The 25,808-nt window shown below is 38.4% G+C and overlaps 1 protein-coding gene and 1 long non-coding RNA gene across 3 annotated transcripts in view; both read right to left on the bottom strand.

Annotated features, from left to right (window-relative positions):
* Nucleotides 1–1,513: 1,513 nt before the first annotated feature.
* Nucleotides 1,514–21,354, bottom strand: LOC124276421 (membrane progestin receptor gamma-like). 2 transcript variants are annotated; one of them, XM_046712075.1, is made up of 2 exons: nucleotides 21,112–21,354; nucleotides 1,514–4,305 (listed from the first exon to the last, which is right to left on the bottom strand). In XM_046712075.1, the coding sequence occupies exon 2, from the start codon at nucleotides 4,297–4,299 to the stop codon at nucleotides 3,274–3,276; it is 1,026 nt and encodes a 341-aa protein (XP_046568031.1). In that variant the 5' UTR covers nucleotides 4,300–4,305; nucleotides 21,112–21,354; the 3' UTR covers nucleotides 1,514–3,273. The 2 variants fall into 2 exon arrangements, with proteins under 2 accessions (XP_046568031.1, XP_046568021.1); XM_046712065.1 differs by having other exon boundaries at nucleotides 21,116–21,354.
* A 1,115-nt stretch (nucleotides 21,355–22,469) lies between these two features.
* The window catches only part of LOC124276431, a 21,576-nt gene continuing 18,237 nt past the window's right edge, over nucleotides 22,470–25,808 (bottom strand). Inside the window, exon 3 of the long non-coding RNA XR_006898543.1 lies at nucleotides 22,470–22,479. This is a non-coding gene — a long non-coding RNA (uncharacterized LOC124276431). The remainder of the gene's footprint in view (nucleotides 22,480–25,808) is intronic.

Below are 25,808 nucleotides of genomic sequence, written 5' to 3'. Positions count from 1 at the left end.
ATAATAAAGTATTTCAAAATAATTTTTCAATAATTTTCTATATTTTTCAATATGGAGGATTAAATCACACCTTTTTTTCAATGCTTATGAGAGTTGCATTAAGTAGTACTGGGAATTCTGATGGGGTTCCGACAAAAAAGGCAGATGCTATTCGGGATTCACTGAAGCATTTGCTGCATGAAATAATAATATCAACTATAAGTAATAAGATACCTTTAACCATCAAAAAACAGATATTCACAAAAAATATAAATTATTTAAGACTAACTGCCAACTATAGGTGCACAATTGTTATACAAAAATATATAAAGAATAGCACTTTTGTTCAATTGAAAAGCTACATACACATCTTTCAAAGTCATAAAAAGAACATACTTTATCCACATAATCATATCAAAACCATATTTTACAAAAATAAGTTTTCAGCTCTCCAGATAGACAATACTGGCTAACAGCACATTCTTATATGCGTTCAAGAAGCCTTTATCCAAAAGTTGTCTCCCTTTGACAAATGGCCACCATGGAAATATGGACAATTTGTCTTATGGACCAAACATGTCAGTTCCTTCCTATTTCTCTCCATGTCATGTTTCTAACGCATAGAGATATTTGCATTCTAAATTCCTGAGGTATTCTGGCCTACAACTAAGAAACTATGCAACACAAATCTTACATTATGAACCAATACCACTACTAATGATATTTTTTCAATATTATACCACTACTAATGATATTTTTTCAATATATATACTATGTTGTACGTCAAAACACACAGAGGACCTGCATGTACATCCTTATTGCATTATGGAGGAGCGAGTGAGTGAGTTTATATTTGCGCCGCTTTGAGCAATATTCCAGCATTATTACGGAGCGGGGGACACCAGAAATGGGCTTCACCCATTGTGCCCACATGGGGAATCGAACTCGGATTTTCGGCGTGAAGAGCGAACGCTTTAACCACTAGGCTACCCCACCACCCTATTATGGAGGAAAATTTATCGAAAATATACACTAGTACTAGTCCAATAGAAAGTGTCTACCCAAGCATTTAGTATAAAAAGAACATTTTAGTGAGAAATGACCAAGAAGCAACTCATAAAGTACCACTAGAAAAAAACAACCAACGAAAATCAACCTTTGGGAAAAATATTTTTTGGCTCTCTTAGGTCCGTGTTACAGTCCTAAGACCAATCTCTTTGCCACCCTCCTTGTCATAAATGATTTGTCTGCTACTTGATTTACTGTAATGGTTAATATGCTCACAGCTGAGGGAAAACTTCTTGAGATTCTTTTCAACACCAGGAGAAAACATTCACTCGGAAAAAAAACATGTCATTTAGGAAATACACACAACTGTACATTTCCATTCACTGCTTTGCAACTGAAGCCAAGACAATGAAATTAACCATAGTTTACAATGTTTATGAAATGGCGGGAAGAGTCTATTTTTTTTAGTATAATTGAATAAAACTACCTCTTGGCAAGTACTTACAACACCAGAAGCAGCTTTTTCACTGGCATTTCACCTGGATCTCTGAAGGTCTTCACATACTATGTGCTTCAAACTTAACAAAACAATATCAATAGCTGAAGAGCAGTTAATAAAACAACACACTACATTCAAACTATATACCATGTACAGCAAGTGCTGAGAAATTCAACAGCAATCTTTTCAAAATATCAATCTTGTGACCTTCACCTTGGACCTTCTCATGACGTACTAATACGCCACACAGGGGCAATTTTGAGGAAGTCAATGCAAAATAATACCTAGCGTCCATAATGTTTGTTTAGTTGCAACTATAAAATCATGGCTTGCAGTCAAATTAAAAACCTGGACGCCAACCTCAGCAAAGAAATATACCAAACACCTACCTCAGCATACCTGTGGTGAAAGTAACTGCTGTTGCACAACCTTCTACTGAATACATGTATATAACACCCCCCCACCCCACCCCACCCTGTATGTGTAAGTGAAAACAATATCAAACGGATGGCATGTTACGTCAAATACTCATATAAACTAAATAACACTTCGATAATATCTCTTTTGACATTTTGATGTATCTAATTCTGAGATTGATCAAAACCTGACTAGTGTGATACATCAATATGTATGAACGATGTTGAGACTATCAAAATATAAATCTAAATACTGGCGCCATTGCTCACTTTATGGAAAATTAACTTTGTAAGAAAATGAATTTTAACAATATTCAAATGACTTGAGAAAAAAACCATCCTTTGAGAAATCAACTAATTGGTATAAGTTTACTTTTTTCAAAATGGCTGCCAAAGTGGCCATATCATAATTTCAATTTATAGAAAGTTTTATTATAATAAGAGATTACAACAAGTCATGGTATTTCAAGTTTCAGAAGTTATAACTGTTCATGAAAACAAGCTGAATAAAACTAAGATAACAAAACTAATACAATAAAGAAACAACAATACAATATCATAAAGAGATCTTCAAGTGATGCGAAAATGAATATATTTTTTATGTTTGACTTATCTCAAAAGACGTTTTTGGCAGCAGAAGCTAGAAACAAAACAATAGTGAGTGGTGGACACAACGGGCTGTGACGTAGATGATTATCCATCCTTTTGATAGTAACATTTTGATTTGTGTTGACAACAGTTTCAATACTCATTTCAAAATATTTCATCAAGGAAATAGAAATCTAATGTAGGATATGTCTTATCTGACAACATATGAAATTGTCACTGAATATTGTAATTATATCAGGCAGTTTTATTAGTAGAAAATAAATGAACCTTAGAAAAAAATAGTGCAAACATTTGACATGGCCCCTTTGAATATAATCTTTTGATAAGCAGTGTTTGAAATTAAGCATGAAAGTCCACCTGTTCAGGGTCCGTTTCATAACATTAATGTCATCGACTGACCACCTAATTTTCAAACACTATATATTATTATTGCTTCTAATATGAAACATGGCACAAAATAACAATGAGTACAACAAAGCAAGCTTCTCAGCAATGGCTGTTATCACAGAAAGCTGCTAAGGATATTCAAAAAATATTTAAAACATTTTTGATAAAAGGGAAACCCGTCTACCAGTTGACAAAGGCACTGCACGTTGGTATATCAAACTCACATATTCAACAACAATCGACAATAAACGTGCAAAATAACACCAATAACCATGCTCACATCGTGGAAAGAGAAAACACCAAACAAACTGGTAGTGAGGGTTCCCCTTCAACCTGGTCCTGTCATATGAAAATATTTCCAAAACTATCCACACTTTACACAACTTTTTTAGCTCTGCGCAAAAGTCTCAGAGAAAATAATAGAATAATAAAAGTGTTTATCAAAACAAGTCCTGCCATTAAGCCGATACTATCCCGCACTGCAGAAAATTCCCATTCTGATAAGAGCATATGCTTTCGCTCCTGCATGTCTTGTAACACGGCTTGCAATTGGTCGAAAGTTGCCATGATTGAGCTTACATGAAACAGCTGATGAGAATGGCCAATAATGTCAAATTTGCCCGGGTGTAAACGCTCAGGCAGATGTGTAGAATACAAGAATGCTGCCAAAAATGCAAAAACAAACTGACGGAAGTGGAGATAATTTGCACTTAATTCGCATTCTTCTGGTGTGCAGGTAGAAAATCTTATCGCGATGGGAATGCTATCATAAAAATATGGCAGGGCAAAAGCTCCAAGTCGTAAAAACTTCCGTGAAATACCGGACTTCATAAACCGTGTCTCGCAGGCGGCAATGGTACAAATAAGTGCATTGGCTGCTGCACCAATGATGTAGAAATCGGCATACCAGGTATTCCTGAGACTGGCGGGGAAGACATAGGCACGGTAGGCAAGGGCGACGCCGAAACTAAACAAACTTAACGCAGAATAGTCCAGGAAGAAACATATGTGTCGAGCATTATCTGACATCGTGTTGAACGTGTGGGCAACAGCACTTGCAAGAGGAAAAATACAGCAGGCGAACATATAGGCAAGCAGTGGCCACGTGTAGCTGTCATGGCGGAAGTCCAACGTCTCGGCTAGGCCCTTCATTACATACAAGAAGTACCAGGAGGGCAGGAAATGGGTCCAGAAATTCAGAGTTTCGTTTGTAGCGTCAAACAGGCTTAGGATGCATTGTTTGGCTGAACTTTTGGGATGTCGGTACCCTCGAAGAATGAAGAGTTCATGGAAATGTTCTGGGACTTGTTCCACCTGGTAGAGCTGGCCGCTAAGTCCTTGATTCGAGGTTGTCATGGCGTTTGACTTGTGGAATTTGGCTTCGTGAACTGAGTAAACCATATTTTTCTGTAAAGAAACAAAAAAAATTACATTACGACAAAATAATCACATTTTTGAGAATGCTGAATTCCAGAACATGACAGACAGGTTCTGATCTAAAGTGTAACTGATCTATCTTGGTCTATCTATTCTGTGAGGTCAAGGGGTCCAAGACATGAGTGAGCATTATGGTTTTGAATGTATTCCAGCAAAACAATGGGACAGACGCCATAGGCTTCACGTATTGTACCACTGAGGGTATTTAAACCCCAGCCAACAGTGAGACAAGCTAATGCTTTCAACCACTCGGCTACCCCCAAACCCCTCCAAGGCACAAGGAGGTTCCTGATTGAAGATGTGAAGCACTACTCATCATTTCAAGAACATGATTTCACATCATTACGCATCCTTCGAGGCTTCAGCCATGATGGAAGATTTAGATTGTAGGGTGAAAAAATTAACCATGATGTAAAAACAGAAATGTCTTTGATACGATTGTGAACAGTTTTAATAATTTAAATGGCCATACTTTTGTCCAAATTGGTACGCCTATGTGATGCAAAATTTGCAAGTCTGGTGAACCCTAAAATAAAATACTGAGTGACATTGAATCAGTCAAAACAAGAAAATCAGAGACAAGACACTCCTTGCCAATAATTAAAACCTACACATCTATCTACAAACATTCAAACAAGCAATTATTGACTTAACAATGTACATCAAATACCTGCATGAGAGATGAGTGAGCTGACGAGTGAGCTGCCTATTTATCCGCCTGCAATACTTTCTCTTAATTTCATTGTAGAGGTATGCTACGAATTGTCACATAAAGCAAGTTTTATGTTTTAAAATTAGGGATTTGGAAATTATCTATACTAAATCTATATTAGACATGAAATACTGCCACATTCTCAGCATTAATGCATAAATTTCATGTATGTGTGTAAATTTGTGTTATTCAATGCTTCATGAGGCCAGGGAGCAGTCATTGCATCACAGTGTTAGGTATCATGTTACTGTTGTGTTGCCACTCAATATAAGACAGTATTTGTCAAGACATGGTGTGTGAATGATGGACACATTTCAATTTCAATAGATCATTCTCTAATTTTCAGTAACTGGAAAGTAAAGATCCTTGTTATTAGAAATTTTGTCTTTGAAATACTATTCTTTTGGCTTAATCCTGACCAACTGCAACTTTGTAAGAGACAACGTACATAGTATTCATGAAAAATGTATCCATTCTCTGACGACTAACCTGTTTCAGGCATCAATAGAGTGTTTATCTGATCCATGATGGGTGAGTAAGTGAGTGAGTTTAGTTTTACGCCACTTTTAGCAATATTACAGCAATATCACGGCAGGGGACCCCAGAAATGAGCTTCACACATTGTACCCATATGGGAAACGAACCCGGGTTTTCAGCGTGACAAGCGAACGTTTTAACAATTAGGCTACGAGTGACTTACTGACAAACATAACTCTACCACTGAACTGCTACAAACTTTCATGGAACTAACACATGGAAACAGACCCACCAAAATCCATACAAAAAATTAAGCTGAAGCAAATACTCTTTCAAATATTTCACCTTTTCAACTCAAATTGTTAATCTTCTGCACTACAGCCAATGAAATGTCGGACATCATTCCCACAACGAACACTTACCTTCAATTTAAAACACAGAAATATTTATGCTGACACATTCATACACATGCATCCATGAAACTCTGTGCAGTCTTTTTCACTGTAAGTACAAACATACTGACAGTAGAAGTCGAACAAGTCGTTCTGATCATGACACAACTAATCCGTTCCTTCACTTGTATCCGAGATAAAGCCATTTCTACACCTACTCCTAATGAGTTTTAACAAGAATTAGGTGTAACGTGACCCAAATTCTGGCCACAATCACTAGTCATCTTCAATAACTAAACAATCACGGACAACTTCACAGTTGGACATGTTGCCATGGTAACGAATAACTGCTGTTGAGTCTGTAATTAGTAACTAATGTATTTTTCACAGGTTGCCTTACCCATTGCCCATAATGAACAAAAGGATATACCATTTGTACAAAAACACTTTTTTTACAACGGCTGAGAGGTGAGGTTAAATGGGGTCAAACATCACTTATTTCAGGCAGGCATTGTTGTTTTACACCACACTCGTCGGTATTCCAAATATATGACAGCAAATTGTAAATATTGATAAAGGTATGCTACTATATGGATGACAACTTATATTATGATGTGATGTTCTTTGCTGTAGTATTTCACTCTTGCTTGAAAACGGTATAAGAACCTTCACCACAACACCACATCATAATATAATAAAGAAGTTGTCATCAACAAAGTAGCATACCTTTCCTATTATTTTTCAGCTTCTAAAATGCAAATCCAACAGATCAGATTGTAAAATTTCCAGCTTGGACCATACAACCCATTAATTGACATCATGGTCATCAATCTATGCATTTGGGACATGATGAAATGCATTAACCGACTCACGAACCTGACCCAAACCCTGTTATAGGGAAACCACTGTTGGGAACTGAACATGATCTTAGGCGAGGTATGCTAACGCCTTGACAACTGAGCTACCATTTGATTAGTATTGAATGTACATTAGGTTTGTGTAGAGTGAGTGAGTGAGTTTGATTTTACGCTGCTGTTTGCAATATTCCAGCAATATCATGGCAGAGGACACCAGAAATGGGCTTCACACATTGTACCCATGTGGGGAATCAAACCTGGGCCTTTGGTGTGATGAGCTAACGCTTTAACCACTAGGCTACCCCACCACTCAAAGTTTGTGTAGAAGCATAAATAGTACCTGTAATGTCATTCTACTGCCGTCAGGGATCGAACCCAGACCTTCCGCTCTCCGGGCGGATGCTCTAACCACAACACCACGGAGGCGGTCCTTTTCAGGAAGTAAGTCTCTTGGTGAATGTCACGATAGTCAATGTTGTTTTCAACAAGTGCTGGTATAGAAACATAAATAGTTCTTGCAATGTCATTCTTCTGCCCTGAACTCATATTTTTATGAAGTAATAATACATTCTGAGCAAATCAATACATAGATAAATAAAAACTCATTCAGGCAGCCTGCCAAATCAAATGTGGTTGGCATGTGACTCTTGCACGGAACCTATCAAAACACAAAAGGCAATTTTACGCTGCGTTGAACAGTATTCCAGTCCTGTCACAGCACAGGAGCCTAATGTAGGAGTCTCTACTGTCTACCACTTGGAAGGAGCCTTGATCCGGGTATAGTGTGACCAATCTAGAATCATAATCAAGCCAAGGGTAGCTTGTCATGGCAAGACCCAGGTTCAATTCCCCACATGTGTACAATGTGTGAAGCCCATTTCTGGTCCCCCCACCATGTTATTGCCAAAACCATACGCGTAAAACCATACTCACTCTGGTGTCCCCTGCCGTGATATTGCTGGTATATTGCTAAAAGCGGCGTAAAACCATACTGGCTCACCCACTCACTTGAGCCATACATAGGGACACAAGTCTGCCCAGCAAACTGAGTGAGTGAGTGAGTGAGTGAGTGAGTGAGTGAGTTTGGTTTTATTCCGCTTTTAGCAATATTCCAGCAATATCACGGCGGGGGACACCAGGAATGGGCTTCACACATTATACCCATGAGGGGAATCGAACCCAGGTCTTGGGCGTGAGGAGAGGAGGCTTTAACCACTAGGCTTCCCTGCCACCACCCCCAGCAAACTGAAGCAGCTCTGGAATACACATTCTCCCCTTTCGAATACATACTTTCAAGGTCTCGTTGTCCGACACAACTGACACAAAATTATTAGACGCACATTCAGATTGGTACAATTAAAAAATTCTCACTCTTTGCAGAAATAAACCTCAGTGAAAATGACCAGAAACCATTTGACACAATCCCTGAAGGAAACACTGACATGTTGATGACATCAGTACAGGGTGAAATCAGGAAGTTCGGATTGCTCAACATTTTCCTTTGAATTCCTGTCATTCTGCTTCCTACTGCGATCTATTGGCGGATGTCACGAGCTTGATAGTCAATGTTGTTTGTCACAAGTGCTGGTCACCACATTTCTCTCATACACATCATCACTCACTACATCAAATCAGCTGATTGATGGCGTGATGCAGTACTGAAGAAACTGCATGAATATAAGCGTATTGAACAAAGAACACACACACAAATTAACTGACATGAGTTTAAAATATTCTATAGAATCGTCAAAGAATTACTTACAGTCAGTACCACTCCCCATGTTGACAATGGATTATGGATTAGAAATTGATGATAATAATGATAATGATGATGATGATTGAGCAACTGAACAGAGCTCCAACACATCAGTAATACATACCACCCACCTCCTCTCAACACTTCACGTTATCACTGTTTAGATATCTGGTTCAAGTTTATAGATAACAAGAGACTTGCGTTTCCTTTCGACTGTGACTTGTAGTGAGTTAAAATTTATTGTCACATCAGCAATATCTGTGACATGTAACACAATTGGAGCTACAATCTTGATAACGTTTGCCTTTAAACTCCATTTCTTTTCATGTTATCTTTGTGTCTCACAGGTTGTACAAAATGGGTACAGAAAGCTAGGTGCAGGAGGCGGGCACCTTCGGCAACAGTAGGGATTCTAGGTTAGAATTAGCTCACAGCAAAATGTTCAGGTTGTGAGTGAGGATACTATCGATTGAAAGTCTGGCTGGGGGGCATGGCTGATGCTGTGTCATCGTACCCAAATGGCGTTGGCGTCTCTTGAACTAAAAATGACTGGATTATTTGGTACAGACATTAACATTTAAAGGCTTTTCTCATATAGCCGGAATATTGTTGATGGTGGTATAAAAACAACACATACACTCTATATTTCATAGTTAACAGATGTTTGCTAACTAGTTAGATTGGCTGACCATAATCCCTTCTCACTGAAAAACATTGATATCAATATTCTATTTAAAACTAAGATCTTGGTTGAGAGGTAGCAGTGAATAGCTGAACACAACTACCAACTAATACAGTTTTCTATAGAAACAACTTAAAAAAAAAATTCAAGATACATATCAGTTAAAAGTGTTTGGTGTTTCAACAATCCCATGAAGATATGGGTCCTCACCAACTCATGCTTGTCGTAAGAGGTGAAGGTCAGGCTCGCTGACAGGTTGGTGCATGTCGTTGTATCCCAATTGTATCCCAATTGTATAGATCCATGCTCATGATGTCAACCACTGGATGGTGTAATAAAGAATGTTTTACAGACTGAAATTGAATTGCTGCAATATTGCTGAGAGAAGTGACAAGCAACAACAAACAAAAATAGAGCTTCACGTTTTAAACACTGACTGTCAATTATCATTGACATGTAGAACACCAGCGTTCATAGACAGACAAAATCACAGACATTGAGTGAGTGAGTGAGTTTAGTTTTACGCCGCACTCAGCAATATCCCAGCTATATGGCGGCTGTCTGTAAATAATCGAGTCTGGACCAGACGATCCAGTGATCAACATCATGAGCATCGATCTGCGCAATTGGGAACAGATGACATGTGTCAACTAAGTAAGCGAAACTGACCACCCGATTCCCGTTAGTCGCCTCTTACAACAAGCAGTCGCCTTTTATGGCAAGCTCATGGTTTGCTGAAGACCTATTCTATCCCGGATCATCACGGGTCCACAGACATTGAGAGCGTAGGGGTAGCCCAGTGGTTAAAGCGTTCGCTCATCACATCGAAGACCCAGGTTCAATACCCCTCAAGGGTGCAATGTGTGAAGCCCATTTCTGGCATCTTCTACTGTGACATTGCTGGAATATTGCTAGAACTTGTAGAAACAGCATAAAATAAACCCATTCACTCACAGACAACAATGGATGGAGTCACCAGAAGGAAAACACTATCCATGTTAGAGAAACCAATAAATCAACGAAAGACAAATTAGCTCTTCAGCCAGCACGGACTCTTGCCAGCTGAACCCTGGGCATGGACACCATTGTGGTAAGTGATAAAACTCATCAAAGGTAATTAATCCAAGCAGAGTCAGTAACTGTTCACTGGTAAATCAATAATCAAAGTGTGATGACCTTATCCTAGAGCTACAAACGCTTTGTGGATAGGGACATTGATCACATCAGATAAACAGCTGTTCAGAGACTACAGGTTTCAAGTGTACTCATTTGTGTATTAACCGATGTACTCTATTAATTGGTCCTCAATAGTAGCTGTCATGGAAGCTGCAATGGCTGAGCGGGTTAGGCGGCTGACTTTGTGTGCTGGCGATTAGGTGCCTGACTCTGAGGGTGTGGGTTCGAATCCCAGATGGGACTCAACCCAACAAAAGTACTAGAATTTGTACTGTACTAATAAAGTCGATTCCCAAAAACAACATTTTACCATTTCTAAATGGCACTGTGTATTTATATCTTCCATTGATTGGTTGTTTAAATACTTGGATGTTCCACATAGTCATGACCTTGCATAATCACTGCTAATGATGGCAGAGAATAATGAGGCACCTCCAGGTTCAGGTGTCTAATCACAGAAGAAGGAAGCCACTGACTAGTGTATCTGTGATCACTGTGGTGAATCAGAGATGGAATCAATTAAGGACTCGCCGCAACCTTGGGCATAGAAATAACAAGGCCCCATGACCACAAGGACACATTACTTGGGCCTTGAAACTAGGGACTCATTACTTGGGCCTTGAAACTTGGGACTCATTACTTGGGCCTTGCAACAACTAGAGACTCATTACTTGGGCCTTGCAACAACCAGAGACTCATTACTTGGGCCTTGCAACAACCAGAGACTCATTACTTGGGCCTTGCAACAACCAGAGACTCATTACTTAGGCCTTGCAACGACTAGAGACTCATTACTTAGGCCTTGCAACGACTAGAGACTCATTACTTGGGCCTTGCAGCGACTAGAGACTCATTACTTGGGCCTTGCAACAACTAGAGACTCATTACTTGGGCCTTGCAACAACTAGAGACTCATTACTTGGGCCTTGCAACAACCAGAGACTCATTACTTGGGCCTGGCAACAACCAGAGACTCATTACTTGGGCCTTGCAACAACCAGAGACTCATTACTTGGGCCTTGCAACAACTAGAGACTCATTACTTGGGCCTTGCAACAACTAGAGACTCATTACTTGGGCCTTGCAACAACTAGAGACTCATTACTTGGGCCTTGCAACAAATAGAGACTCATTACTTGGGCCTTGCAACAAATAGAGACTCATTACTTGGGCCTTGCAACAACTAGAGACTCATTACTTGGGCCTTGCAACAACTAGAGACTCATTACTTGGGCCTTGCAACAACTAGAGACTCATTACTTGGGCCTTGCAACAACTACAGACTCATTACTTGGGCCTTGCAACAAATAGAGACTCATTACTTGGGCCTTGCAACAACTAGAGACTCATTACTTGGGCCTTGCAACAAATAGAGACTCATTACTTGGGCCTTGCAACAAATAGAGACTCATTACTTGGGCCTTGCAACAACTAGAGACTCATTACTTGGGCCTTGCAACAACTAGAGACTCATTACTTGGGCCTTGCAACAAATAGAGACTCATTACTTGGGCCTTGCAACAACTAGAGACTCATTACTTGGGCCTTGCAACAAATGGAGACTCATTACTTGGGCCTTGCAACAAATAGAGACTCATTACTTGGGCCTTGCAACAACTAGAGACTCATTACTTGGGCCTTGCAACAAATAGAGACTCATTATTTGGGCCTTGCAACAACTAGAGACTCATTACTTGGGCCTTGCAACAAATAGATACCTCACAACGACTTGATCCTCAAAATGACTTGGAAATTGAAATAACTAGGGCATCCCAAATAACCAAGGCCTTAAACAAATTAGAGCTTTCCGACAAATTAGGGTCATCATAACAAGTATAGCCTTTAAAAAACTTGGAATTTGGTGTCACATTTGTCCTTTGTTTGTTTCATAACCCCCTATTCTGCCTCAGTACAAGTGAAAAAATAACTTTTAAGATACTAGTTCACTATCAGTCAAAAATCAGTAATGATCTGTTTTGCATTTCCCTTCGAATATGTGTGTTTATTTTTTCGAAACATAAGACAGGTCTATCTCAATAATCTGACAACAATGGTGATTTTGACAGTGAGGCCTGAGCTGGTAATTAGCCTGGAAAGGACATGATGAATATTGAAATGTTTATGAAAACACACATAAACATTGTAACTATGGTAAATCCCAAGGCCAAATGTTTCAATCCGTTCTTTCCTTACAAATATCAGGGTTAGAGTTAGAACTGGTCAACACATGCTTGCCATAACATGAGTGGGAGGTCATGCTTGTTAACTCACTGATGCAAGCCATTGCATCCCAATGCTTAGATCAATGTTCATGAGTGAGTGAGTGAGTTTAGTTTTATGCCACTTCTAGCAATATTCCAGCACTATCACGGCGGGGGACACCAGTAATTGGCTTCACGCATTGTACCCATGTGGGGAATCGAACCCGGTTCTTCAGCGTGACGAGCGAACGCTTTAATGCCCATGATGTCTGTCACTGGATTGTATGGTCCCAAGGAACCTGTGAAGATCTCTGTAACCCATGTTTGTCATAAGAAGTGACAACAGGATCAAGTGGTCAGGCTCGCCGACTTGGTTGACACATGTCATCATACAATCCTGTCACTGGATTGTATGGTCCCCACAAGGAACCTGTGAAGATCTCTGTAACCCATGTTTGTCATAAGAAGTGACAACAGGATCAAGTGGTCAGGCTTGCCGACTTGGTTGACACATGTCATCATATCCCAACTGTGTAGATCAATGTGCACACTGATAATCACTGGTTTATCTGGTCCAGACTCGAGTATATACAGACAGCAATATAGCTCGAATATTGCTCAGTGCTGCGTTAAACAACAATCTTTATACATGGATTATCTACAGACCGACTTCTCATGACTGTAATATTCCTGAGTGCAGTGTTACACAGCAAATCATCTGCAGCCAACAATACCCACTGCCTACTGATGCTGCCAGACTGGCAAACAAACCTGAGGCTCATTTCACAGCATACAAATATGATTATCTTCCAGCGATGCAATCAAATAAGGCCATGATCCTGCTGTGGAGCCTATGGCCAAGCAGGTCCTTGGTACCTCAAGCTTGTCATTAGAGATGACGGGAGACAACATATCAGTGTGTGAAATAGTTTCTAAATTTTGCTAGCCAGTCGGGCAAGCTATACCTGAAAGTTACTATTCCACAAAATAAATCACTAGCCCGAAATTTGAATGTAGGAACAGGTTTCATCGTTACGCTGCTAATATGATGAACATTTTTATCAGGCCATAATCTTGCATGATTTAAAAGTGTATTATAACTTAACAAGTCGGAGAGAGGTATATTTACAAAATGACCCCATGAAATATTCACAAGCCAGTCAGGCCAGTGACTGAAGATTTACTGGCCTGACTGGATTTTTACTAGCCACAGGCTAGCGGGCCAGTGACTATTTTGCACACTGTACATGTTGTGACAGGATTTGTTTTGCCTCGTTGTGCCATTATGATGTTAATCCTCTGTCTCTAGTTGTCCCAGTCACCACAGTGGAAAACAACACTCCCTCACTCACCCAAGGTAAACCTTTCACTCAAGCTCAAACTTCAATCATTAAAACTAAGCAATCAAACAACTAATCCTCCTTAAAGCAGAGCAGTCAAACAATGTATGATCATGAATTGTAACTTCTTTGTCATACTCGCTTGACAACGATACAAGAATCTGTATCAAAACGTCACATCATCCAAATAAAGGAGTTGTTCATCCATAAACTCTTGTACCTATCATGAATCGTCATAATCAAACAATCAATTATGCTAAAACTAAGCAATCAGACAAAAACATATTTCAATCTAAGCAATAAGTCAAACAATTCATGTTCCTCAATCTAAACAATACGTCAAACAATTCATATTCCTCAATCTAAGCAATACGTCAGACAATTCATGTTCCTCAATCTAAACAATACGTCAGACAATTCATGTTCCTCAATCTAAGCAATACATCAAACAATTCATGTTCCTCAATCTAAGCAATAAGTCAAACAATTCATGTTCCTCAATCTAAGCAATACGTCAAACAATCTATGTTCCTCAATCTAAGCAATACGTCAAACAATTCATGTTCCTCAATCTAAACAATACGTCAGACAATTCATGTTCCTCAATCTGAGCAATCAGGTAAACATTTATCATAATTTTTGCTCAAGTGTACAATCAAACAATATATGCTCCTCAATCTGACTGACTGTTCCTGACAGAGTTTAGTTTCATGTTCCGCTTTTAGCAATATTCCAGCAACATCACAATCCATGGGGACACCAGAAATGGGCTTCACACATTCATGTTCCTCCATGTGGGGAGTCAAACCATGGTCTTCGGCAATCAGGTAAACATTTAACATAATCTTTGCCATTGGGCTACCCAAACCGCCCCTGCTCCTCAATCTATGTAATCAAACACTTTAGTATGCTAAAGCTAACACAGGAAACAATTAAGTAGCCTTAAGCTAAGCAATCAAACAATTTATCAGTGTATATGACACCTGAATTCAAACACAGCATTGATACAATGATACACAACTGAAGACAAAGTTGGTTAATCACAAACACCATTTGATACTCACTGTTTTACTTTGGGTTTCTAAACTTTACTAAATTTATCCTATACATTTGCACGCAACTCAAAGTCAACTTAGAAAGGGTGATTTATTATGTGTAGATTACGCCAAAATGCAGCTTACTCGGACCTCTGAACAATTTCAGCTGTAAAGTCACATTAAAGTCAGATACTTACGCCAAAGCCCAAAACAACTTGAATACTCGACAGGACTATCCAGACTGCCTGTCACCAACAAGCTGCACACTGACTTAGGTGTGGCCAAGTGGTCTTGTCGCTGGTTATATTTGTATATACGTACATATGCTAGTGATAATTGTGTCCTTGTTTATGTAGATATTGTTATTGATTGTTGACCATGTTACTAGGAGGTATTGACACCTATATTCATACCTATATCCATACCATTATTGACATATATGTATTAGTACTGTATATATCAGATGAATCTGAGATTCAGTCAGGCTATTAACACTGGAGGCCAGCAGTGTACAGCATCTTCCTATCAAATACAACACGGGACACATGGTAAAAGTTATCGATCAACGGACAAACACATTTTTATTGGCCAGGCCAGTGGCCATTCTATTGTCTTCATTGATATTGACCATGAGAACATGTAAACAACAACGAGAACTTGCCGCTCTGTGTCAGGAAGTGCAACTGTTTGGTAATCAATAAATTATTTCAATCAATACAAAATATCCATACAAAATAAATACATCAATAAAACTTACAGGAGTGGAACAGTTTACTCTTACCGATGATATTAAATGTGTACATAACAATAGCATACCATTAGATAAGGCTAAATGGTTTTAAAATAAATACACATTCCAAATGGATGGGCTAAATAGCCTTAGTGACACAAATGCTCTCAAGCTTTATAAGACATAACTCTCTGGGAAACGAAAAACATACACTAAAAAGTCCTCAAATTGAGGTATGATATGACTGTTTTGTTGTTCCTAGGCAACAAAACATTTACCCTAAGGACTGGTAATATTACCTTACTTTTATGGTATGGATTGCAGTGACATGACACTGATCGAACACCCATCTACACCAAGCCACCCTCATCCAAGTGAGTGATTTGGGTCATTACATAGAGAGGGCAATTGATCCAGACGACACAGATTAAGTGATTGATTCTAAAGGAGATAATCTTCCTCTGTTGTGAGAACACTTCTGGTCAGTTGCCAGGAAAATAGTAGAACACAATAGATTGGGTAGATATGGTATGAATTTTGTCTAAACATGTATGAGTAATTCTTGTTCTCATTTACATTTTATTATCCCAGTTTGCTCTTTAAATGCTAGCTTAATAAATTCACAACAACTGAACATTCATAAATGTGAAACAAAATAAATTGTGATAAGTATTCTCTCTTTCTGATATGTCTCTTTTCTGGAGCGGAATTAAATGCTTTCCTATTCATGCCATTATAACATTGCTAATGATATTTCCTGGTCTAAGTGACTTTATTTCACTAACAAAAGGACCATGAAAAATGAAGAAAGGTTTTTACTCTGTTATATCATTGTACTGAACGCAATCATGAAGTGAACATACCTGATCATAATACATGTTTATCAAAATAGTAAAAACTCTGAAGAAAGCCCAGTAATAAACAAAATAGTCATGCTTTCCAAATTTGTCAAATATATCTACTGAAAATAAATAAATTAAAAGATTCAGATCGAATGATGATCTATTGTGAAATGATAATCAGCTAGATCAGTTGAACCTTGTTCAGAGGTACAGTAAAGGTATTAAATAATGCTCAGGTATTAAAGGATGATCAATAATTAAATAATGCTTAGGTATTAAATAGTCAATAGGTAGTAAATAGTCAACAGGAATTAATTAGTCAACAGGTATTAAATACTTCTCAGTTATCAAATATTAGGTTGCAAATACTAGTCAGGTATCAAATAATGCTCATTTATCAAATAGTAGGTATCAAATAATTACAAGGTATCAAATAATGCTAAGTTATCAAATATTAGGTATCAAATAATTACGAGGTATCAAATATTAGATATCAAAAATGGTCAGGGTGCCGTTGTACAAAACAACCTTAGCGCTAAGACTACCTTAAGTCTATGTTAAGGTATGGGAGTTACGGTCACCTTAGCGCTAAGATTGCTTTGTACAACGGCACCCAGGTATGTAATAATCAACAGGTGTCACATAACACTCAGTTCTCAAATATTAAGTATCAAATACTAGGCAGGTATCAAATAATGCTAAGTTATCAAATATTAGGTATCAAATTGTAGTCAGGTATCAATTATTCAATAGGTACCTACTTACATTCAGGTGTCAAATAATGATCAGACATGGTGATGAAATCATGAAACACCTGTCTGGCTTGTTTTTAGTTCACAGTTGTAGAACATACATTGTCCCTTCTATTTACACATCATGTTCTAAATGGGTAAGTCAATATGGGTGCACCACTTATTTAACTAAACTTGGTCACATGACAGGCTTTCAGCGAATATAATGGATCAAAGATATTCATACTACTCCAGGATATTCAATGTGTCAAGGTTGGAAATACATGTTTGAATATGTCTTGGAAGTTTTATTTGATATTGGAAACACATTTTCAGGTTCACTGAAACATAAGCACATATTTCAAGACGTTTGCTCTGAGCTTCAGAACAAGATGAATTACACATGTCAGAAATCCTTTCAACAATTAAGCAGATAACCGTGCAACAAGTAAGGGGTCTTGTCAAAGCTGACTGACAATGGTTTTATGCCGCTTTTAGTAATATTCCAGCAATATCACAGCAGGGTACACTAGAAATGGTCTTCAGACATTCAGAGCTACAGATAACGTTTTGGATCACTGAGTTATGTACTCGCTTGTGTTCATCTCAATTGGGTATTCTAATTTTCATTTGAGTAACCAAATAAATTGTACTCACCTCACTCAAACTCAATTGGGTATTTTTCCATTTTCCATTAATTTTACAAATAAAAAAAAGTTTAAATGTTAGTGTTTGTTGTTTATATTTGATCTGTAATATGAGAACGATAAGAAAGACTGCAGGTTGTCAAGTTCATGTCCTGAAATAGAACCTCTCAGTATACCACAGTTATTTTATTTTATCCACCGGTACGCAAGCTAAGATTTGACATTTTTGTTTGTATGCATGTAAGATCACATTTATTGGGTATTTACCAAACTCCAAGCGTACTTGTACGCAACAGACTCAATAGGAATTGAGTTTTCTCATAAACATTTGCGTAATTTACGCAGATACGAAGCTTATCTGTACCTCTGCACATTGTACCCCTGTGAGGAATCGAACCCAGCCTTCGGTGTGAAGAGTGAAGGCTTTAACCACTCGGCTACCCCACTGCCCGGTCTTGTCAAGAGTTGACGACACTATATACTTATAATATAGTGTTTGCCCTAGGCATTTTTACTAGGGTGCAGCACCCTGTCCTTTTCATTTGCCCCCCTGTCCTTTTTGATACAATAATTGATATCAACACTTGGTGGTTCTAGTTTCTATTTCATGCTGAAATTAAGTGAAATAACTGTGCTCTTTGAGTCTTTAAGAATCATATGCATCGATAACTCAACATAATACTTGGAAATCTGTCACAGCTTGCCCTCTTGGAATAAGGGTCCCCTTTAGAAATTCTGTCACCCTGCCTTTTTGGATCCTGGGGGAAGACACGATAATCAATACCTACATGTCTGCAATGGAATAATGGTGTTAATAAGGCAATTTGAAAAGCATGAAGTCTTCTTTTATTTGTTAAGCACAATCAAATGAGATTGGGGTCATATTTACTGTTATGAAATGTTATATCATCTCTGGAAGGGTACCTCAATGAGTTAATCAGTATATAAGTTGAGGACCTGAGATTCGAATAAAGTGGAAGATGGCATTTTCAAGTTAGTTATTTCCATCAGAGGAAAATGAATAAAGCCTTTGCATTTCAAACATTAAAGTAACAACTTAGTTGGTTGCCACGGAGGACGGAATTTCGAACTGACGACCAGTGTCAATTCTGCAGTGTTCATTCAAGCATTTCTAAAAAGTGAACCCATGGCCCACCAGCCCTCAGTTACGTGAGTCATTTAGAAAATTGCTGTCTATTTTTAGCGATTCACTGTAGTTCAGGTGAGGTCAACAAGAAGCATGCTGAAGTTTTGCTTGAGTTGCCAAGTGAAAACAAAATAGTGATGTGTTTCAGACTTACATTTATGGATGTGTTGACACGACCTGCCTGTATCTGTACAGTGCGCCATGTTAAACATTAGTGCGTGAATGACGCATGGGTGCAGCCTAGAATGAACACTGATTCTGCAGCTGTCACTTCCACTTGGTCACATGTTACTTCTACTAGTGTTGGGAATTGGTTGAAATCTCAAAATTTATAATTGGTTCATTACCAACAAGCAATCATCCCAAAAAAATTGGTTAGCGTCATTTTTCAGATTTTCCTTTTCAGATTGTTATTGCCGATAAGTATAACTTGGTTTTCTGTTATTTTCTGTTTTATTTAGAAACTGTGCAAATTGCATTAGCAAATTTCACATCCAATGTAAACTGATCCAACTTGCTACTTAAAAGTGATGACTAATATATCACGAACATTAACTTCCCAGAGTCTTGAAGGAATATTCAGTCATGACTTTTCAGTAAGTGAAGTGAGTTTTCTAAGAATTAAACATGTTTTCAGGCTCTGACAACTTCTAAGATACGTTCCATCGTCAAGTGTTTCAAACAATAAAACAAAAGTTGCAAAATCATTTGTGTTCGATCATGAGCAAATGTGATTGATTGCTTGGTCGTTTGGCCACTGAGACCAGTCTTCGATCATTTCAATTAATGCGAACACCACTACCTTCTACTGATAACTGCATAATACCTGAGACAGACATAGAATACAATAATAAACACGGATCATTTGAATATCATAAACATGATGCTGTGCAAAGCCTACAAAGAACCAATCCCTGCAAGAAGGCATTCACAGTGGTCCCATTCACATTTATTATGCTGTAGGTGAAGAATGCGAAATTACCATTTCTATCACCCATTTACTTCCACAGAGTAAGAGTGAATATACTCTTTAACAATCCTAACAGTGTTGTTCTGTCAATAAAATAAAAGTATCAAGAAATATCATGGAGCTGGACACCAGAAACTGACATAATGCATTGCAGCCATGTGGGGAATGAAACCTTGGTCTTCAGCTTAACGAAGTTAACATTTTAACCACTCTTGCTACCCTTCTTCTTGTCGTTAGCCTGTATCTCCCCCCTGCATGATACAGAAGATATCATTCTTAATGAAATTGCATCTCAAAGCTATTCAGGTGATTATGACATTCGTCATTATCGGGTAACCATGACATCACAGTCATCGGCCAGTGAGGTGGATTTGTTGTATTTTGGTAACTTCTTCACTTAATCGCGTGGATTAAACTTTTATGGTCACATATTGAAATATTTGACACCAAAAGATCTATTCATTTTCTGTATGCACAAAACTAAAAACCTTGAACCTCAAGTTCAGGTAAAGTTTATTGGTCATATAATTGCATTTCAGTGACTTTTAAAACCATATAAATAAATAAAAATAGATTGGTACCGCACTCATTGTAATGGATATACCAGCCAATATGGCGGACTCTGCTGCAGACGCTTTTATTGAGTTCCAAACTTTAGAGCAAAGTCTTCAATTTGGAATCATTTTCAATTGATCTCTTGTACAATCACATCTAAGTCCTGATAGTGGTCAGTGACATTGTTTCAAAAAGAAAGGAAACAGCAATCTTATTACCTTAAACCATGTGTTACACTTTCACAATATATTGCAATACATATTGCAATACGCCGACACATATCGCACTTTGAGAGTTTGGCAATACCCAACCCTAAAACTATGTAAAATACGCGGCAGTGAACATCACCACCAGTTGATAAAAAAGAGTTGTCACTAGGTATCAGCAAAATATATGACAGTCGTTAGGAACACAATCAACCAAGGGGTGAAGGTGACATTTCCACCTGAATGAACCGACAACAACTTCCAGTAATCAGAGAAAAAATACCTCAACAACAATTATTTCTTATTCATAATAAGAACTTACTTTTTACTTCCTCATTTGCAAAACACGTGTGTCACCTGTAAGACACACATGAACTTGTTAGCCGTCTAGCTTGCAATCCGTCGCCAGCTCTCATGCTCCGAACCGAGAACACCCAATTCTGTGGTCCATGATCCACCCCAGCACCACCCTCGAAGATCAGGGGCTATTGGGGTCACATTTCTCGGCTGGGTGGCTCTTTCCTGTTTGTCAAGGCAGTTTCCAAGGCAGGTGACTCGTGTAAACTCACAACACCGCGTTCACTTAAAGAGAGCGCAAGCGCTTCCCGTGACAGCGTTTTAGTGATTGTTCCTGATTTGAGAACGACGTTCTTGGGTTAAGAACAAGTGCAAAACACAAGATAGTTTGCTACATGTGTCACAAGCATCATTACAACATTGTAGAGGGCAAGTTTTCTTGACATGATGAATCGTATAACATTCCTCTACATGAATTTTGGGCGAATTTTGCTGAGTAAGTTTGGCTCGTCGTGGGTTCGATTCCCCGTTTTATAAATGCCCCTATCCGTGAAGATCCGGGTTAGGATTGGTTAACGTTGCAGCCCATATGCTTGTCGAAAGAGGTAATCAGGCTCGACGACATTGTTGCCACGTGTCATCGTATCCAAACAGTGAGATAGATGCTCATACTGTAGATCACTGGATTGTCTTGTCCTTTTCTACAGACCGCCGTCATACAGCTGGAATACTGCTGAGCGTTGAACAAAAGAAGCAAGCTTGATGTCCCCTCCCGTGATATTGCAGGAACATTTGCTGAAAACATACTCAGTCACACCTTACCTCAATATACAGTATGTTAAATGCTTTTATAGTTAAAGGGGTATTCGGGATGCCTCTGTGCAGTACACTGGATGTCATACAATGTTCATTTTGTACACAGATTTCTTTCTTTCTTTACACTTTTCTTTCTTGCAAAGAGTAACAACACGATAAAATGTTTTAGGTAACTCACAATGCCTTGACGTGCAAAAACCTGATGACATCACAATGATATGGCGTCAAAACCTGATGGCGTCACAATGCCATGACATCGCTGCACTGCAAGTCTAATGGCAGTACCGTGTTCAAGAGATGTACATTTTAATTGAAAACTAATGAAGAGTGATTTTGATGATAAATAGAATCTCACCCTCGTGTCTTCTGATATCAAATATATCAACACGAGTTGATAAAGTTACAAATATCCGAGGGCTTGCCGAGACACTTGGGTGAGATTCCCTATATATATAACAACGTCAAGCAAGCCATAAGAACTAAATGATTATCGGCCAGTCGCATTAACCTCCATAGCTATGAAGTGTCTCGAGTCCATCGTTTTTGATGTTTCTGAAGGCAGAAGTAAACCATCTACTTGACCCTCTACAGTTCGCATACAGATCCAAGCGCGGAGTTGTTGACGCCACACTCCTCTCTTCTCAACAACGTATACAAGCCGAGACTCCCAAGTCCTACCTTAGAACACTGTTCGTTGACTTCTCTTCAGCCTTCAACACGATCCAACCCCACGTGATAGTAAGAAAGCTGCAAACTATGGGAGTGAATTCACAACTGATTCGATGGGTCGGAGATTTCCTCCATGCAAGATTTCAGTGTGTGAAAGTTAACGACAGTGTATCGGACATGAAGGTTATCAATGCAGGAGTACCCGCAAGGTTGTGTTATGTCACCATGGTCCTGTTCACTCTATAGATACATCAATGACTGCACTAGCGTAGAAAGTAACTGTATAAAATGTGAAGTTTGCTGATGATGCAGCCATTGTTGGTCAGATGTATGATTATGAATCAGAACGACGATACAGAGATAATGTAAAGAATTTCACATCATGGTGTACAGAGAATCATTTATTTTAAATGTGAAAAAGACAAAAGAACTCTGTTTTGATTTCAGAACTAACTCCCCAACAGTACCGCCTTTGTTCATTAGTAATGAACCAATTGGGAGATAGTCACTGAGTACAAGTACCTTTGAACTTTTATTGATAGCAGGTTAACGTGGAACACCAGCAGCACAGATGCCCTGTATAGTAAATGTCAACAACGCCTCCATCTAATGCTCAAACTACGATCTTTTTAACGTTTCCCAATCTGTTATGATGTTGTTTTAAAACCACTTTTTATTCAGAGTATACTCACTTTTTCTTTCAGTGCTGGTTCGAGTCTCTTTCAGTCAAAACAAATCAAAAACTTAACAAAATTGTAAATACAGCTAGTAAAATAGCCGGGGTCACTTTCGATAATCTTTCACTTCTCACTTCAACGACTGAAAATCATTAATGACACAACACATTTTTTAAATCTAGAGTATAAGCTTCTTTACCTTCGGGCCGCCGCTATACAGTACCAAATCACTAAGACTAAACGAGCTCGAACGTCTTTTTTGTACCTCAAAGTATTACAATTTTAAACAAATGTTGAATGTCCAGCTTTCATCTTATTCATTTATTTCTATTTAAGCACATATTTATCTCTTTTATGTTTTTAGTAATGTCATATTTTTATGTCATATTTTATGTTGTATTTTGTATTTTTGTCAAGCTCTGTGAACCAAAACGAATTCCTTTTAAGGTAATAAAGTATTGTCTGTCTGTCTGATGTCATCCATTGTTCATGACGTGATAGGCGGTTTTAAATGACGCCTATCCAACAATCATGACAATGGCAGAGCTCATATCTTCGAATTGGGAAATCCACATTAGGGAATGCTCCCGTCCTTCGTTAATAAATTTAGAAAATGTTTCATGATTTTACATAACCTAAGCAATACCGATTACAAATGTGTACAGTTTTATGAAGGCTAGAATGTCATAAATATGACTGACGAGTATATTGATTTCAGAATAGATAGATAGATAGATAGATAGATAGATAGATAGATAGATAGATAGATAGATAGATAGATAGATATAGATAGATAGATAGATAGATAGATAGATAGATAGATAGATAGAAAGAAAGAAAGAAAAGGTCTTCATTTAAGGATTTAAGTCCTAGTTTAATCGTGTGAGGACATTTTATTCCACGTTTACCCGTTTTCGCATGTTTAGGAACACGAAAGCGTGCGATGAAATACATTATGTGAAGTGCGAACTCCTCACCGCGATAATTGACCATATGCCATTTGCCCAAGCAAATAAATGTTTAAGCTTTACCGCCACCTTTTGTTATTTACCGTATCCAAAACGTTATTTCAGGAAAACATATTTTGTAACAACAAAGTAACTGTGTACCAACAACACTGTATGTTGTTGTGCATATTATTTATGGATATTCCAATGGAACAAAAACTGATGCATATAACATAAGTTGTATTAAGAAATGCAGAATAATATAACCAGAATATTATACCGCATTCGTCACCACTCGCCCCTTTCCGTAACCGCTATTCGGCTTGTCCCGGAATGACACGAGTTGGTCACGAATGGTTCTACCGTTGGTAAGCGGTGCGCAGTTTGGTAGACAGGAGCCCAGTCAAATACAAAACAAGTCTCGTCTGTGTACGAGAAAAGACGAGATCATAATATTGTGGCGCAAAATCTGCTTAAGAGCAAAGAGGTACTTTCCGAAACCAATGTGGGTCAAATTTGAATGTGTCAATCTAATCGATTCGATTTGTCAACCAGTCAGAGGCTGCTATGACGTTATGACACTGGTGATCACGTCTTGTAATGTAACTTTTGTAAAGCTAAATGGGTGAGGCGAATAACAGGATCGGGTAGACAGGCTCTGCTGGCTTGATTGTAGGATTGTAGTGCATATAAAATATTATTAAATAAAAGCTCGTATTCTAGCCAAAGTTTAGTGCAAAGTCGTTTAGTTATATGCCGGACTAACTTTGATCAGCTGTTGATTGATGCATGTAGAGACCATATACCGATATCGATACGCTGGTATGTGGCACCTGATGCATGCCATCCAGTCGATCGATGGGGAGTATGAGTGCACTTTACCGATGTTCATGATGTTGATGTGGACTGTCTGGTACAGAGTTAGCCGAGAACCACGATGCGGTTCTGAAAAAGTCTCTTGCGTTCCCCAACTCTAAACCTAACCCTAACTTAAATTTTGACTTTAGTCATTTTGTGAGTTCTCTAGCAATTGTTGTGTTAAGTTTTGTTAATAGCTCTTAGTATATTTATAAATATAGGGATGGGGAACGGGAGGGAACTCTTACCCTCTTGGTCCTATACATAATACAGTCAAGACATGACATCGCTGCCTTCGCTTTTCCAGTCAATTATTATTTACAGACCACCATCGCGATAGCTGGAATATTGCTTAGTGCATTGTAATAAAAGCAAACTACACAATTTCAAATGTGTGCAGTCTCACAAGTCAACAGGTGAAAGGTGCTTTGACAGAGACATTTTACATAAAGTTGCAATTTGTTCATCAGCAAGGTGCCAGAAACCTGTGTGTGGTTTGGGATTCAAATCCTGTGGGTTTGCATTTTCGATTAAATGATTGATTGTCACCAAGACCATGCTAATGGGTTTTACCAAAGTGGTCAACATATAGGACCTGCATATCTTTGTGCTTTCCTCCTAGCCAACAGGCCATAATTACAAGTCTATATTGAATAAATTAGAATGGTTTCAAGTTCAAATTTGTGAATTATGATAACATTGACTTCCTTGCAGTCTTGTGGGTTCCAGTCCCCTTGTGGTCTGAAGCGGG

Source organism: Haliotis rubra, unplaced genomic scaffold (genome assembly GCF_003918875.1).
Source record: "Haliotis rubra isolate DU_JTF1 unplaced genomic scaffold, ASM391887v1 Scf1050, whole genome shotgun sequence".
Lineage (NCBI taxonomy): Eukaryota > Metazoa > Mollusca > Gastropoda > Lepetellida > Haliotidae > Haliotis > Haliotis rubra.
Note: the sequence above shows the minus strand (reverse complement) of the source record. Positions and strands in the feature narration are given on the sequence as shown.